General features: G+C 29.0%; 2 protein-coding genes and 1 pseudogene across 2 annotated transcripts; 1 reads left to right on the top strand and 2 right to left on the bottom strand.

Annotated features, from left to right (window-relative positions):
• Positions 1-357: 357 nt before the first annotated feature.
• Positions 358-6,675, bottom strand: LOC125843080 (pectin acetylesterase 8-like). Its single transcript, XM_049522313.1, has 13 exons — positions 6,596-6,675; positions 2,512-2,633; positions 2,345-2,427; positions 2,114-2,243; positions 1,931-2,010; positions 1,751-1,837; positions 1,506-1,630; positions 1,362-1,422; positions 1,226-1,279; positions 1,029-1,106; positions 821-926; positions 570-715; positions 358-450 (listed from the first exon to the last, which is right to left on the bottom strand). Exons 1-13 carry the CDS (start codon positions 6,673-6,675, stop codon positions 358-360), a joined length of 1,245 nt encoding a protein of 414 aa, XP_049378270.1.
• Positions 6,676-7,007: 332 nt separating this feature from the next.
• Positions 7,008-8,223, top strand: LOC125843081 (F-box protein At1g30790-like; annotated as a pseudogene).
• Positions 8,224-8,982: 759 nt separating this feature from the next.
• LOC125841697 (pectin acetylesterase 8-like) lies at positions 8,983-12,107 on the bottom strand. Its single transcript, XM_049520863.1, has 13 exons — positions 11,833-12,107; positions 11,158-11,279; positions 10,982-11,064; positions 10,758-10,887; positions 10,577-10,656; positions 10,404-10,490; positions 10,181-10,305; positions 10,033-10,093; positions 9,884-9,937; positions 9,709-9,786; positions 9,501-9,606; positions 9,242-9,387; positions 8,983-9,093 (listed from the first exon to the last, which is right to left on the bottom strand). Exons 1-13 carry the CDS (start codon positions 11,871-11,873, stop codon positions 9,004-9,006), a joined length of 1,203 nt encoding a protein of 400 aa, XP_049376820.1. The 5' UTR covers positions 11,874-12,107; the 3' UTR covers positions 8,983-9,003.
• Between the last annotated feature and the right edge of the window lie 4,675 nt (positions 12,108-16,782).

Here is a 16,782-nt window from a genome sequence, read left to right on the forward strand (position 1 = left end):
GATACAAACTAGATATAAGTGATAACTTTACTGAATAATTTTACTATAGTTTGATAATCTTATAAATTAGTATATATTCACAATCCACAACTGTATCATCTTTCATTGATGTGTACTAAAACTTTGTTGTAAGTAAATACACGACCATGTAAACGACTCGTCCTTCTAATTAAAAAAAAAGTGAAATACAATAAAACTTAAGTCGGTATAATTTAGAAACTTATAACGAATTAAAATTCTAATAGAACTTAATTAAGTGCAAAACATAAACACTATCTCTCCTCCAACGTACAATCAACTACATACTATCGAATAAGCAGTAGGTACAACATCTACAAGCGTATTCATTACAGAATTTTATTGAGTGCAATTTCTAACACAAGGGTAGGGGTCTATATATTGAATTTCTGCTCTCTCAAAATACCAATCCGCAACAGCTTCCGCAATTGTCTACGCACATAAAATGTTATAACAAATTAAAATTTGTTATCAACTCATCAAAACTGACTATGATAAATTTGAAAAACAAAAATGTTTTTGTAGTCAAACTTTATACAAACAAACATTACCTTATTAAATAACCTTGGAGAGCTAGTATTGAACCAGTGTGACGTTAAACGGATTCCCCCATGAGAATAGCAAGACGTGAGGAAATAACCTCTTGTAAAACAAGGGGGTAGTCCCTCGAATGTCTTCAAAAACTCCACTCCAAAGGCTATATTTATATATAGAAAAAAATAATTAAAGACAAACTAAAGGAGAAAAAGAAGTGTCATTATACATATGTAACGTCGCATATAATCACCAGAGAAATGTTAACCTTGGATAATTATAAGTTGGCTAGATGTACAACTACCTATGCTCTTGATGCAACCCTTCCAAGCATGTTGAGTATCAAGGTACGGAGGAACCAAAGTGTTATTAATCTGGAGTAAATTAGAGTGTACAAAATAATCAATTTCTTTTGAGATTTAATTTGTAGAAGCTAAAGAAAAAAAACAGAGAGAAATTAGCATTGTCTTCTTGACCTGCCAGGAGTCATAAATTGAGTTGATTACGAAAAGTGGAGTCTGAATATATGGGATAACATTCTCGGGAAAAAAGCACTGCAACATATAAAATTAAGAAGAAGTAACGTTATAATTAGAGGAAAATATTGGTATTAATATAGTAGCATATAATATAGAGAAGTTGTTTTTATTTGGAAAGCTTAAACTCTAATTACCAAACTTGGTTCCATTGCGGACGTGCAAGCAAGCGGCAAATTCTTAGCCGATTCCTGAGAATAAAAGAGGAAAAGATTCAACTTCTTAAGCATACCAAAATTACTAAAAGAAAAAGAAGAAGAAGAAGTGACTTACATGTAGGTTAACAATGTTGTGATACATCTCTTGAGTATATGAAGTACCATAGATTGACTTCCTGATAAATTGTGAAACGTTAATAGAATAGAGTATCATTTTTCTTGAGATCACATATATTATAAGAAGAGTGTGTCTGCTGACCCATTGATGAAGAAACTAGCGTCTGCGACACACTTAACTCTTGCATTCTCCGGAAGTATGCATTTGAATTTGTCACAGTTCAAAATGGTTGCCAATCCGCCTGCTGATGTTCCTGAGAGAATGGCCTGACAACATTTTAACAGTCAAGATTTCGTTAAGTAGGAACTTTTTAAATTTTTTTCAAAGAATAAGATATAAATAATAGAATAAGAGAGAGTGAATTGAATAAGAGATATTATTCTTACATTTTCTGCATTTTTCATTCCTTTGCTCCTTAAATCTTCCATAATAGCCTTAAATATTCTAGCCCCTCTAAAATATAACTTGTTCTCCTAATGTACATTATTTAGCAAATTTAATCAGAAAAACGTTACAAAATTAATAATAATATATATATATATATATATAGTACATATATTTCTTACGGGGTTAACTTGTTCAACATCACCGGTGAAAGAGGAACCATCACAATACTTCACCCTCACCCTGTTCCAATTGTGAAACTCTACCAAATTCCAACATATTATTTGCAGTTAGAAGAAATTTACATATGCACACAAAAGAAAAAAAGTAAAAATAATAAAATATATATGAGGTTCATCGATCACCTGGATTTTCTTTGGAAGTATTATGAAGTATTCCGGAGAAAAAACCTTGTTGACCCATCTTCCTGGTAGAACCTAGGTACGTAGTTGTACGATAAAGACATTCTGGGATACTCTCGCACCAACCACCACCCTATAAATATGAATTATATATTTCTCCAAAGTTAATCTGACATCTTAAATATGAAAATGAATTAAAAAGAAGAATTAGTTAAACAGTTATAAGTAACTAACATCCAAGTAGATAATCCAATTGTCAAGTCCGGTACCATGTCCTCTGTGAAGATGATATGCTGGTGGACTTCCATCCAGGCATACTGTACACAAAACAAATAGTAAATATTACTCATCTGATTTGTTTTCTTTGAGGAATTAAGGATATATATTTAGACATTGATAACCTGCGCCTTGAGCAGTTGCACTTTCAAGTATTGTTATATTGACATTCAAATCATCTTCGGCGCCAACAACATGATGAGTTGTACAAAGTAATACTAGCAAAGCCAAAAGAAATATTTTCGTCCTACAACAATCAAAAACAACTGTAAGTTTTACACAATTGATAATTATAAATGAAACAAAAAGAAACAGATATAATAAAAGAAAAAAAAAAAACAAGCTTAGCTTGAGATAATTAGGATTACATGTTAACTGCAGCAAGAAACTTGTTCTTCTTGAAAGGGCTGATGATATTGAAAGAAGGATTTAGAGAGGGAAATGCTTATGATTATACTGTAGAAGTAGGTGTGAAGGACAACTATGATTTTACCTCTATTTATAAAGAAAAATAATACTCCATAGAGGTAATTATATTCTTATTCAAACGACTAATTAAGTGTTTTTTTATTTGAATCCTAAATTTGGAATTATATTTTCTTTAATCTATAATGATCGGTCATATGATAATTTTATCAATGGAGTGAAAATAGAGATAAACGTTGATTTGTCACCTAGCTAGTATCCTAGTCTAGTCTTCAGCTATGCATAATCAATAATATAACATGTCAATTAGAAGGAACTCACTGTGTTCAGCTATGCAGATATAATTAATACTACCTAATTATATTCTATTGCAAAATATATATAATTTCATAATAATAAACTTTCTAAAATCATATCAATGATCGTGAATAAGTGGGTTCCTTTCACTCTCACATAATTTGTTGCTACATTATTCTCTCAAAGGGAATGTAAAATTACAAATATTCTGTGTTAAGTCATTTATTGTAAACATTAATTAATATTAAAGCATACTGCTACATGGCGCGTGCACACTTCAATGCAAATTTGTTTATGTTATGGTCTTTTTTACTTGGATACCTAACACTTCTCTTTAAAAAGTATTTATAAGAGGGGTCAATTTTATTAGTTATGATTTGAAATCTAAAATTGACAATTAATACTTTATATAGTTAGTTAATGATAAAAATAATGTTAGCAGATTAAAATTTTGATTTGCTAAGAGACTCATAAAAAGGAACGGAGGAAGTGTTATCAATTACTTTCTCCATTCATTAAAAAAGCAATTTTAACACTAATAAAGTGGGTATTTTACTAAAATATCATTTATTAAACGCATTTATTAGATTTGGGCAGTTATGAAAAAGACATCTCAATAGTAATTTAAGATTTAAGTGCACATGTCATGCCAGTAATTTATTTCAAAGACCAAACAATTTTAGAATGTTGAGTACGAAGAAAGAAGCTAAGAAAAACTCATTTTTTGTCCTTAAAATACAATTAGATTGTAGGTTGTCTGAGCACTATGTGTTCCTTTAATTGGAATTGTTCATGAGATATGTTATGTATCTTCTTGTTTTCTCATGAATGCCCTTTAATAAGTAGACAGTGATGATCTAAAATCAAATGGTCTACATGACATTCTTTGATAATAATATAAATATCTAGGAAATAACATAAGGTAAGTACACTTATAAGTTGAACGATTAAGACAATCTGAATTACCGTTGTCAGGAATAACACACATATTCGTATTATCTATTGAATAATTCATTTTTTATTCATGTTAAATATAAACAAATCAAGAATTTTATCTATTTTTGTTTAATCATTTTCGATTCACCTATATCCAATCTGATCCACTGTTTTCCACTCTTAAATACAATCCGTATCTTAGTGTATTCTACAAGAAAATAAAATTTTGCCGGCCTCTCATTTTAATAGACTTTCTAATATTGCCTTGGTTAATAAGTGGTTTCTTTCATTATCACACAAATTGTTTGCTTTTGTGCATTTTCTTTGCTTCTTCATATTCATGCTTTTATATTTGGAATAAAATTTTCATTTTTTACACTTGAAATTTGTTGGCCACAAATATTTAAATTGATGTACCATAAAGAATTACAAATTACATGTAATAATAAAATTATCATGTTAATTATTTTAAATTGCATTTAAGTTTTTGGAAAATAGAGAAAACGATGACATTTAGGCACATGTAAAATATTTGAGATGCTAGTTTAAGAATCAAAATTAAGCTGATCCTAATTGAAAAGATCTTATATTTCGAGAGAGGTAAGTCAATTTATTTTAAGCGTAACATCTCTCTGCATTATTTGATGATCAATTGAAATATTCAAAAAAATCAATTTACGTGGTGGACTTTCTGTTAATACAATATTCTTTCTTTTTTTATTTAAAAAAAAGTGCTTAAAACTCTTTAATGCTACTGAATAATTGTTTATCCCCACTTGAAATATGAATGAAATGATAGCGAGTGACCGAATGATGATAATAGTGAAGATTTATGATTTTAGTTTATATTGTCTATGTCTTTAGCAAGTTGTACAACATAGCCGGACAAATCCATTCAGAATGTATATGATGATGAATGTTGAAAAACCACCCTTTTAAAACCCTTTAGAATGCCCTTTTTATTAATTATTTCTAGTAATAGTCACAAACTTTAACGTTATTTTTTTATCAAAATATTTTTTTTATTTAATATCGTTACAATAATAATATTTCTATTTATAAAAATAAATTCAATGCATAGCCGTGAAAGTTTTTATTCGACGTCGTTTTAACTAATTCTCTAATTGTATAGCCTTAATATATACTAGTAAAAGTGGACTCATTTATGCTTAATCAAAAATATATTAGAGTTTTTGAAAGGTTTTATTATAATCAGGGGCGGACCTACATGGTCCTATATGGGTGCTCGAGCACCCATTAATCTCGTATCGAATTTATATATTTATATAGAAAGAAAGAGGAATTGTATATATTTTATTAGAGAGCACCCATAGGAACAATGACTTAATTGGCGAGGTGGTTTTTAGTGGGTGCTCAAGGTCTTTCATTCTTTTTATTTCTTGCCAGAGGTTCGATTCCCTCCAAAGACATTATTTTTAGTTTAAAAATTAGCTCTTCTCTTACTTATTGATTCTAATTGGACTTCATTTTATTTTTTTTTCCCATGCAGATTATTGCTTTTTCTCTTTCGCTAGTGGCCTATTCCAACATTTTTTTATCCAAGATAATTTTTATGGTAATTTTCCTTCTTTAATTTTTTTTATTATCGTGCTTAAATATGATTGTCTTTTTTATAACAAGTGTTAAATTTGTGCACTTATATATTTTTTTATTTTTTTGTTATGACAAGGGAAATCCACAGCCGCTACCCTTTGGGTGCGCACAGGGTAAAACCCCGGCTCCTATGCAATAGCTCGCAAACCACATAGGAGAGGTAACCCGCACTAGGCAAGCCCGGTGCGACGAGCTCGACCTCGACCCAGAAGGCAAACCCCTTGCTTTCGCTGGCAAGGGGTTTCGAACTTGAGACCTCCAACATGGAAGTCCCAAGCCCAAACCACTGGGCCACCCCGAAGGGAATTTGTGCACTTATATTTGTGATTGATAGCTAAGCAATAACGGAGCCATATATACTTGACGGGTGTCGACCAACAATTCTTTGTCGGAAGATTATATTGTACGTGTAGTTAGGTAAAAATAATTAAAAATAATATACATATATTGACACTCCTTAACTTCTATACGATTTTACTTCTTTATATTTTGACACTCCTAAGTCGAAATTTTCGATACGCCACTATAGCTAAGGGAGCATCCACAACCTTGAAATCTTGGATCCGCCACTGATTATAATCATGGAATACTTTACTCAATATTTTAAGATTTTAGAATCATAATGCTTAAAATTCTTTGGTACATAATATTAGAAGGAATTTTTTTAATTGAGGTAAATCAGTCAAGATTAATGACAAGAAATTTTGTTCTATAAGCATTTGCTTAATTTTCTCAAAATCAAACAGTATTAAAAAAATTGATTTATACACCTAGTATAGTTGAAAAACCATAGTAATAATTTTTGTATGATATTTCCTAATACGCCCCCCAGTTTACCACCAATAGTTGGTTTTCTTGTTGGATTATAAGATTTAAGCCCAAAAACGCAACAAGAAAATTCAATTTTTTTTCGCTGCCCGTAATCTCAACCCAAACCTCTCTTCTCCTCCATCACCGTCTTCCTCTCCCGCCGCCGCCGCTTTTGCCAGAACTGCACCAAATCCCAGAGGCGGCATTCTTAGCAAATATATATGAAAGCTAATCGACGCAAAAATATTCACAAGGGGGAACAACCAGACAAAAAGGTACTTTTTTACTTCGTCTAATAAATTTGATGCAATATCCTATAGCATTGCAAATTTCAGATTAGATTTGCTCAATTTTGAATTTTTAGTTAGAGCGAAGTGGGTAAATTAGCTGATCCGTGTTCAGAATTGCAAATTTCAAGTGGATTAATATGCTGAAAGCTATTTAACTTTTTGATGGGCCGGGGTTAATTCTAGGTTCAAACTTATTTTGAATCCTTTTGTGTGTTAATTTCTTTGTAATCATATTGCAGAAGCCGAAGATGAAAATATGGAGAAAAAGTAGTAGTACAGAGGAGGAAGGGAATTATGCAAAAATTGACTACTTCAATGCTATCTGATGATGTTATAACCTCTCTTTTAGTCACTATTGATGTTAAGGTGTACATCCAAATTGTGGAATAACGTTATTATTAGTCCTTCGTTCCTTCATTCTCACCTGAAACAATCAACAGAAAATGGCCCCAAACTTTTGTTTTTGGATAGAAAATGTCTTCACCGGTCAAAATCATCCAGGTTACGGTTTGTTTCAGTTGACATGGATGAAAGTAGGGAGGTGTTATACACTGTCACTACCCCTGATATCCAACTCGCATGTAGCAGTATGCAAGTACGCTTCGGGTTGGTTTGCCTTTCAACAGATTGTCGTCTTTATTTGTGCAATCCTGCCCTGCAACAATTGTGTGAATTGCCAGAATATTCGCTTTCTGCTACCCCTGGATATTCCCATTTTGGGTTTGGATATCTTCCCTCAAGGAAGGAATACAAAGTGGTGCATTTTTTCTGTAGTGTTCCTTCAATGACTGAAAGGTGGTGTTATTGAAGGTTTCACATCTAAAATGTGAGGTTCTTACCATAAATAAGGTCGGTGGTATTTCTTTAAATAGATGGAAAGAAATTGCAGACCGGTCTCCTTGTCATCCGAGATCTGAAGGACAGATAGTAAATGAATGTATGTATTGATGGTGGACTTATTGTATTCCTCGTGCCCGTGTTAATTGAATTTCGAAATTATATCTCCTCCGTCACCTTCCTTTTGAAGGTGATGTGGGCTTGTTTGTGATGGATTTGAAAGGGATGCTTTTCGTACCAGACGCTGGCTGCTTCTACCGGAGTTCAATTCAAGACCTGTGGATACTCAAGGATAAGATAAGTTGCACTTGGGTAAAGGAGTATAGCATCCGTTTGATCGACTTTGGGTTTAAGAAAATCACGTTTGTCTTCATGACATGCAATGAAGAAATAATATTCCAACATTTGGATAAAGTGGTCTTCTATGACCTAAAAAGAAAATCAATCAGACAAGTGGAAGCACTTTCAGATCGGTTCTATCCTTATGGAGTTTACTCGAAAAGCTTGTTTTCTTTAGGAACCATATAGGTCCTATTGCCTGAGGAGAAATACCATGATTTTACTTTTTTGTTGTGAAATACTCTATTAATCTTAATTTATAGTATGTTTCGATTGAAGTTAGTTTGAAACGTGTTTATTTTAAATGTTCCAAAAAAAAAACTTTTAGTTAAAAGTAGTTTGTGTTTAACCTATAAATTTAATATTTTAATTAAAAACACTTATGAGCAACAATTATATGCTTCTAAATATAATTTTCTCAAATGTGTTTTTCAAAAAAAAAAATGGGCAAAAATAGTTCTTGCTACTCTACAGAAATACCTCTTTTTTTCTCCCAAAAACTTGACCAAACACCTCATTATTTAGAATAAATAATTCTTGACAAAAAACAAATACTTTTGACCTTCTAAAAATTTGGCCAATCAAGTTATTACTCATTTAGCTATGAAAAAATTATATGGGCATTAATGGATTTTGACAAAGAAAACCGTTGCTTGTATTATGGAATTAGGCAATCAGCTCAAATAAACAAGTTGAATTTGAATGACTTTACTTGATACAAAATATATTTTTTTAATTTCTCTTTCGGAGGTTCCATCTTTCTTGATAACTCAAATCCAAAAAAAAATTAAGATGAAAGATGCTTATCTTCCGAGCTGCTCACTCTTGTCTATTGATACAAGTACAAAATCAACATAAGTGACTTAAAAATGAATAATTATACCATAGTTGGATGATCTTATAAATTAGTATACATTCACACTCCACAACTATATCATCTATCCATTGATGTGTACTAAAACTTCATTAGTATGTCACTGAAAGCAAGTACACGACCATGAAGAGAGACAAACTTCACTAGTATCTCCTTGCAAGCGTATTCATTACAGAATTTCACGGAACTTACAATTATTTGCAATTTTTAACACAAGGATACGGGTCTATATGTTGAAATCCTGCTCTCTCAAAGTACCAATCCCCAACAGCTTCTGCAATTGTCTATATATACACATAAAATGTTACAAGAGATTAAAATTATGAACAAATCAAAACTTACTATGACAGGTATATGATAAAATTGTAAAACAAAAATGTGTGTATTCAAACTAATTTATATGGATAAAACAAACAAACAAACAAACATTACCTTACTAAGTAACCTTGGAGAGGTAGTATTATACCAGTATGACGTTGATAGAATATCACCATGAGAATAGCAAGATGTGAGGAAATAACCCCTCGTAAAACAAGGGGGTAGTCCGCCAAATATCTTCAAGAATTCAACTCCGAAGGCTATATGAGAAAATAAGTTAAAAATAAAAACTAAAGGATCGGAGAAGAAGAAGAAGAGTCATTACACATGTGTAACGTCATATACATTAGTTAATCACTAGATAAATGTTAACCTCGAATAATTATAAGTTGGCTAGATGTGCAACTACTTATGTTGTTGATGCAATCCTTCCAGGCATGTTGAGGATCAAGGTATGAAGGTACCAAAGTGTTATTAATCTAGAATTAAAGATTATTGAATAATCAGAATTATATATAGAAGCTAAAGAAGAAACAAATAAAATTCTTAAATTGAGAGAAATTAGCATTTGTCTCGTTGACCTGCCAGGAATCATAAACTGAGTTGATAATGAAAAGTGGAGTCTGAACGTATGAAACAACATTCTGAGGGAAAAAACACTGCACCAATAAAATTAAAGAAAAGTTATGTTTTAATTAGAGGGAAATAGTTATATTACTACACCATACAATTATTTCGAAAGCTTAAAGAAATTACCAAACTTGGTTCCATTGCAGACGTGCAAGCTAACGGTAAATTCTTAGCCGATCCCTGAGAAGGAGAGAGGAGAAAAGCTTATTATTTATAGTTAAGCATACCAAAATCACTATAAAAAAAATACATATAAACAAGAAGAGGAGACGCACATGTAGGTTAACAATTTCTTGATACATCTCTTGAATATGTGAAGTACCATTTATTGTCTTGCTGCATGTAAATCATGAACGTGCCAAGAGAATTGGATTAGAAGGTGTAGAATAACATTTTCATGACGTAAATATGGGAAGAAGATACCCGTCGATGAAGAAGCCAGCATTTGCAACACATTTTACTCTGGCACTCTCTGGAAGGAGGCTTTTGAACTTGTCGCAATTCAAGATTGTTGCCAATCCTCCTGCTGATGTTCCAGTTAGAATTGCCTGACAATATTTTGATATTCAATAAGGTAGTAATAATACATATATGACTTGTAATTAGGAATATGAAGCTAGATAGTGACAATAGGATATATTCTTACATTTTCAGCATTTTTCATTCCTTTGTTCCATAAATCCTCCATAATTGCCTTAAATATTCTTGCCCCTCGGAAATATAACTTGTTCTCCTAATGTAAGTTATTTGAAAAATTTAATCAAAAAACGTTACAGAATTAATAATATATATGTAAGGATATATATGTGTATTTCTTACAGGGTTGACTTGTTCAACATCACCGGTGAAAGATGCACCATCACAATACTTCACCCTCACCCTGTTCCAATTGTGAAACTCTACCAAATTACAACATTGTTTGCAGTTAGAACAAGTGTATACTTAATTTTACATATGCACACAAAAGAAACAAGTAAAAACAATATATGAGCTTCATCACCTGGATTTTCTTTGGAGGTATTATGAAGTATCCCACCGAAAAAACCTTGCTGATTCATCTTCGTTGTAGAACCTAAGAATTTAGTTGAACGATTAAGACAATCTGAGATATTGTTGCACCAACCGCCTCCCTATAAATATGAATTATTTCTCCAAGTTAATTTGGTGATCGACTCAATAGTAATGTCAAATATGAGAATCAATTATAAAAATCAAGTAACTAACATCCAAGTAAATAATCCAGCTGCGAAGTCCGGTACCATGTCCCCTATCCACATGATATGCTGGTGGACTTCCATCGAGACATACTATTGACAAATTAAAACAAATGAATATTTGATTTTCTTGGAAGAATTAAGAGTATATTTAGTTTTTCATATTCTTTTGACACTCCTAATTACCTGCGCCTTGAGCAGTTGCGCTATGGAGTATTGTGATATTAATGTACAAATAATTATTATCGGCGCCAAGAACATGCGTGGTACAAAGTAGTGCTAGCAAAGCCAAAAGAAATGTTTTTGTCCTACAAACAAAAACAAGTGTAAATTTTAGCAAGGCATCATTACAAAAAAAGAAGACAATAGTTATTAGTTACAAATGAAAGAAAAAGAAGTAGATATAAACACTCATTTGAATCCTTAGTTTGAAATTAAATTTGAAAAAGAAAAACTTTTTTTTTTGTGGTTGGAGTTCATTGGGAACACAGAGACGAAATTATATATAAAATTTAAGAACGAAGATTAAATGTGATGGGACTAGTTTGGAGTCAAAAATTCAAAGTTAACCGCCCTAAAAATCTTTTTTTTGTATTTATTAAGTATTACACGAACGAATAACACTATGCTATTTTCAATCAACTTATTTAAGATGCTCGTTGATACAAATTGATTTTTTAATTTTTGTTTTTATCAATATTACTTAATTCTTTCGAGTGAAAAAGGGAAGAACGTTGATTTGTCACCTAGTGTAAATAACAAATATTCTGTAAACCATTTATTATATATAAAAAAATAAAAATAAAAGAACTAAGGCATATTCCATAAACAATATTCTTTCAACAAGAAGGAAATACTTACAAACCCCTCATGTGAATTTCATGAACAACCTCAATTTTCATCTTTTAATCGTTAATCAATGCGTTTGTTTATGAGGGTTTAATTTGTATGGATTTAATTAGTTTAGTGAATTGGATTGGGTTTAAGGATGGATCTGGATAAATTTGATAATTATTAGGAAAATCAGGTAATTTTGATCAATTTGAGAGTAACCAAAGTTATAAATGGCTGGATAGTATGATGAAGATTGGAGAATAAAGCTAGTTATTAATCGAAAGTTGAGTAAAACTCAATTCCGATAAAAATTTGGAGAAATGATCAAGTGAACGACTTAAATTATATAATTTTAATTTTGAGGCTTACGGCGTTCATAACCCCACAAATTGCATAAAAATCGGAAGGGTTTATTTAAACCTCAGTAATTTGATGCAATTTAGGAGGTTCATATTGAATTTAAACCTCCTCAATTTAAGGTTTTCTTTTAAGTGGTCCCTTTATTAAATGCATATGAAAATTGGTAATCACACAATTCATGCAATAAATTTACTCATCATTAATATATTAAAGGCCTCTACGATAAATTTAAAATATTTTGATAGAAATTAAAAAAGAATATGAACGTATCTACTTAACTATATCTTCAAATCCAAAAGTGCAATTTACAACTAATTTTTATTTTTTATTATATAACTTGTTCTTCTCAAATAATAGTTTATTCTTCTTCTTAAAAAAAATTCAAAGAAAAAAATGTATACCCTATTTCATTTACAAAAAAGAGGTAAAAGAAGTGTTGCAACAAATACACAATTCCTCTTGGATACAGAGTCGCCTTTGTTAAGGAGCATTTTATCCTTCAATATGAAATTTTTTAGCACAAATTCGACTTTAGTCAGACTCCAATGTGGATACCAAATACTGTATGAAAAAACCAAAAAAGAAAAAAACAAATACACATAGCTTTGCAATTCATTCTTTTGAAACTTGATTGTTTGTATTTGTTTACCATTTGTTTTCAAACACATATATGTAAGCAATAATTTATTGATGTATAGATCATCGAGAATATGAGTTGTACAAAATACTGCTAAACATGCTAGCTCTAGCAAAGCCAACACAAATGTCAATATGTCATCCTACGTACGACAAACAAAAACAAGTGTTAAATTGTACACAAGCTAAGGCATCCCTAATCCCACCCAAAAAGAAATCCACTTATTTACTACAAGAAAAAAAAAACCTTTAATAACGGAAATTCTGATTTTTAAAAGTTAATAGTGTTTGAAGAGAGTTTATCACCGCTAAAAGTCTACGAAATTTTTGAACTATTCCTTAAAGAGATTTTACCACCAAAAAATTTTCGGTCCCTAAATAGGGTGCTTAGTCACTAATTTCAATGCATGAAGATATTTAGCTACCACGTTTTTAAAGAAAATTATGCAGTTAAGCAAATTTATACTACTTAATTACTCATCATAGCTATAGTTTGCTATAATTACCACTCGCGACTAACATTATACATTAATTACGTGGGCTGACTTCCAGTTTGTATATGTATAATTCGCCATATTTGTATAACTAGTGAATATGTTCGCGCTTCACGCGATAAGAAAAAAATAATTAAAAATATTTAAATAAATCATTTCTTATATTTGAAAATCAAAAATATTTTAAGAATCATTTCTAATTTTCAAATTCAAATAGATTTAAGTTTTAAGTTCTAGTTATTATTAAATATAATTTAAGTAATGTAATAATAACTGTTAAAATAATTCAATATAGTGTGAATTTTTTTACTATTGATTAGAATCGTAATTTAAAATAATAAATATTTTCTTTTAATTGAATCATAATCGTTTTGCTGAATTGTTGATGTACTTGAAAAAAATGGATCATACAGTATTAAATATATCATATGATGCGTTTGATTTTTTGAACAAAATGAAAAGAACACAAATGGTCATCGGGCTAAAGGCTTATTGTAGCAAAGTCGTAGAAGTAAATTTTGTATAAAAAATATAACTTTTAAATATTTATCATACATAATATTCATCGAAAATTCGTCTATTCAGTGTAGAAAATTGAAATAAATTGCAACACAAGATAAAATAAAATTTTTAAATTTATATTGCAATTAAACAGAAACATTAATTTTTTAATTAATCATTATTAAGTACTATGATTGAAGATTGATATCTCAATTTAATAAAATATAAATATGGAAGATAAAAGACTGATGTAGAACCTCACTTTGATTAGGATTATCAGTTATCTTCTTCTTCTTTTTTTGAAAATTTTTACTATCTTTTGATTTATAAAATCTGAAAAAAAAAATAAAAAAATTATTTATTTCTCTCCTCACCATTATTACAATTTATTAAATAGTAAATATTTTTCACCTCTCCTCATCATACTACTTCTACAGTTTACTTTTTTCCACCTTCTATTTTTATAGTTTTTTAAAATAAAAATTCTTGTTGATCTCTCGTCATTATTATCATAATTAATTTTTCTTATTCAAAAAAATTCTCTTTTTCGTTAATTGTTTTCTTTCCTTTGATTTATAATTTCTTTTTTAAAAAATAGATCTTAAATATTTTATTTATCTTTCTCTGCACTATTGGTACAATTTATTATAATTACTTTTTTGTTTTTTCTCGTTGTTGCTATAAAACATTCTTTTTAATTGCCCTTTTGTTGTCTAAAGAAAATCTTATTTATTTCTTCTCCTTACTATCACTACTATTAATTTATTATTATTATTATTTAAATAAATCCTTTTCTTTTCTTTTAATTTTTTCTCTTGATATATATATATATTGACCAAGAATTTAAATTATCCCCTTTCTCCTTTTCTTGACTTTAAAATGTTTTTTTCTTATTTATATTTATGTTTAAAAACTCAAAAGAAGTTATAAATAGTATTTTAATTAGTACTAACTGTTTAACATATTTATAGTACACACCTTTATATTATGATTATGATAAATATATTTACCTTATTTATATATCTTCTTACATTACTATAATTTATTGTTTTTCATCTCTCCTCATCATTACTATAATTTATTATTATTTTAAAATTCATTTTTTTACCTTCTATTTTTATATTTAAAATGAAAATTTAATGATCTCTCCTCGTTATCATCGTAATTTATTCTTATTATTATTCACGATATTTTTCTTCTATACAATTATTTATCTTTTAATCTAAAAAATTAGTTAAAAATTAAAAAAAATCAAATATTTTATTTATCTCTCTCCTCACATTATTACAATTTATTACTTTTTATTTCTACCTTTTATTTTTAAAGTTTCCCAAGATTTTTTTTTTTTATTCATCTCTCTTTCTTATTATCATAATTTAACATTGTTTATGAAATTTCTGTTCTTTCTTAATTTTTTTATCTATAAAATTTATATGAAGAATATTTCTTTGATCAAGAATTATAATTATTTTTTTCTCTCCTATTCTTGATTTTTAATTTTTTATTTATTTATGTGCTATGTTAATAAAAATCAAAATATTCTTTGAATAAATAGTTTATATATTTTTATAATTTTTTTTATTTTAATGTTAAATAAAAAGTAGAAAGAGAATGATGTAATTAGTAAAACAAAATAAAACAAAGAGTAATGTATAACTCCCTTTCATTTTTTTTTTGTGTTTTCTTTTATGGTAGTATTTTTAATTATTATTTTTTCCTTTTTTTTCTTTTCCTTCCTTTTACTTTTTACTCAATTTCATTCCTTGCCTTCTCATTCTTTTTCAAACTATCATATTATTCTTTTTTATCAGAAAAGTTTTTTTATAACTTTCCATATTATTTCAATACCTTATAGATAAATAAATTAAAAATAAAAGAAAGTTAAAAAAAATAGTGATTTAAGGAAATGATATAAATTGAGAGTAATGATCAAATTAAGGTTAGGATGTAAAATATGATTGATGATGAATGAAATTAAATATGGTCACTTTGATATTTAATAAAATTTGAAAGTGAAATTTTCAGTCTTTTAGAATTAAAAAAATATTATAAAATTTAAAATAAAAAAAACTACAAAAATATAAATTTCAGGCCTAAAAAAATATCACGTCATATATATATGGTTTTAAGAAATAAACTTTAACTAAAGATATATAAAAGAAAACTAAAAAAATTCAATTGAAAATATATAAAAAATAATAAAACAAACTTTAATTAAAGATAAGTAAGGAAAAATTAAACAAAAAACGTTTTTAAGGGAGGGGGAATAAAAAAAAGTTTTTAAGGGAAGAGAAAGGAATTAGAATATACATTTCTCCTTATTCCTTCCTAATTTAATAGGAATTCCATAAATAAATTGATTCTCTCTCTAAATAATTCTTGTTGCCCTTGAACCACGTATCATTCTTTTTATAAGTTTCTCAATCAAAATAATTTTTTTCTTCTCAATATATATTTTCTTTTAGAAGAAATTATAGTGCAAAATTCTTTCAAAAGTATGATTATTACATGATTTTTCTTCTTAGATCAATATCTTTGAAAGAATCTTGAGATACGGCCTCTTTCTCTTTTCATGAAGAGATAACATTCCATCATCATTACAAAAAAAGACAAAGTGAAGGAGTCGGCGAATTTTTTGTTCATTATGAAATCTCTACTATACATCTCTAAATTAACTTTCAGAGAACTTTAATTTATCGTTATTTGTAAATAAAAAAGAATAGAATGAGAGAATTAATATTTCATGGTGGCATCATTTCCAAGGTTCACAAGTTGAATGTTAGAAGACATTTTGATGTTTTTCGATCTTCAAGTATATTGAATTCTTATATAGGATTTCATTCTTATTTTGCTAGATCCACTTGTTGTAATTCTTGTTGGCATAAAATGGTCAAATCTACACAGGTATATTCTAACGAATTCATTCATACAAACAAATCAATTTTTTTAATTTATTTGAGCTAGCAAAACATCTCTTGCTATGAGT

Source organism: Solanum stenotomum, chromosome 10 (genome assembly GCF_019186545.1).
Source record: "Solanum stenotomum isolate F172 chromosome 10, ASM1918654v1, whole genome shotgun sequence".
NCBI classification, from domain to species: domain Eukaryota; kingdom Viridiplantae; phylum Streptophyta; class Magnoliopsida; order Solanales; family Solanaceae; genus Solanum; species Solanum stenotomum.

Bases quoted from the DNA above. Each gene is read 5' to 3' on its own strand.
- LOC125841697 (XM_049520863.1), bottom strand. From the start codon at position 11,873: ATGAAAATTGAGGTTGTTCATGAAATTCACATGAGGGGTTT. The intron at 10,491-10,576 runs GTAAGAAATACA...AACTTACATTAG, and splicing joins ATGTTGAACAAGTCAACCCT to GAGAACAAGTTATATTTCCG. The intron at 9,094-9,241 runs GTAATGTTTGTT...GTGTATATATAG, and splicing joins CTCCAAGGTTACTTAGTAAG to ACAATTGCAGAAGCTGTTGG.
- LOC125843080 (XM_049522313.1), bottom strand. From the start codon at position 6,675: ATGCCGCCTCTGGGATTTGGTGCAGTTCTGGCAAAAGCGGCGGCGGCG. The intron at 2,011-2,113 runs GTGATCGATGAA...GGAATTTGGTAG, and splicing joins TACTTCCAAAGAAAATCCAG to AGTTTCACAATTGGAACAGG. The intron at 716-820 runs GTTAACATTTCT...ATATAAATATAG, and splicing joins CCAACTTATAATTATCCAAG to CCTTTGGAGTGGAGTTTTTG.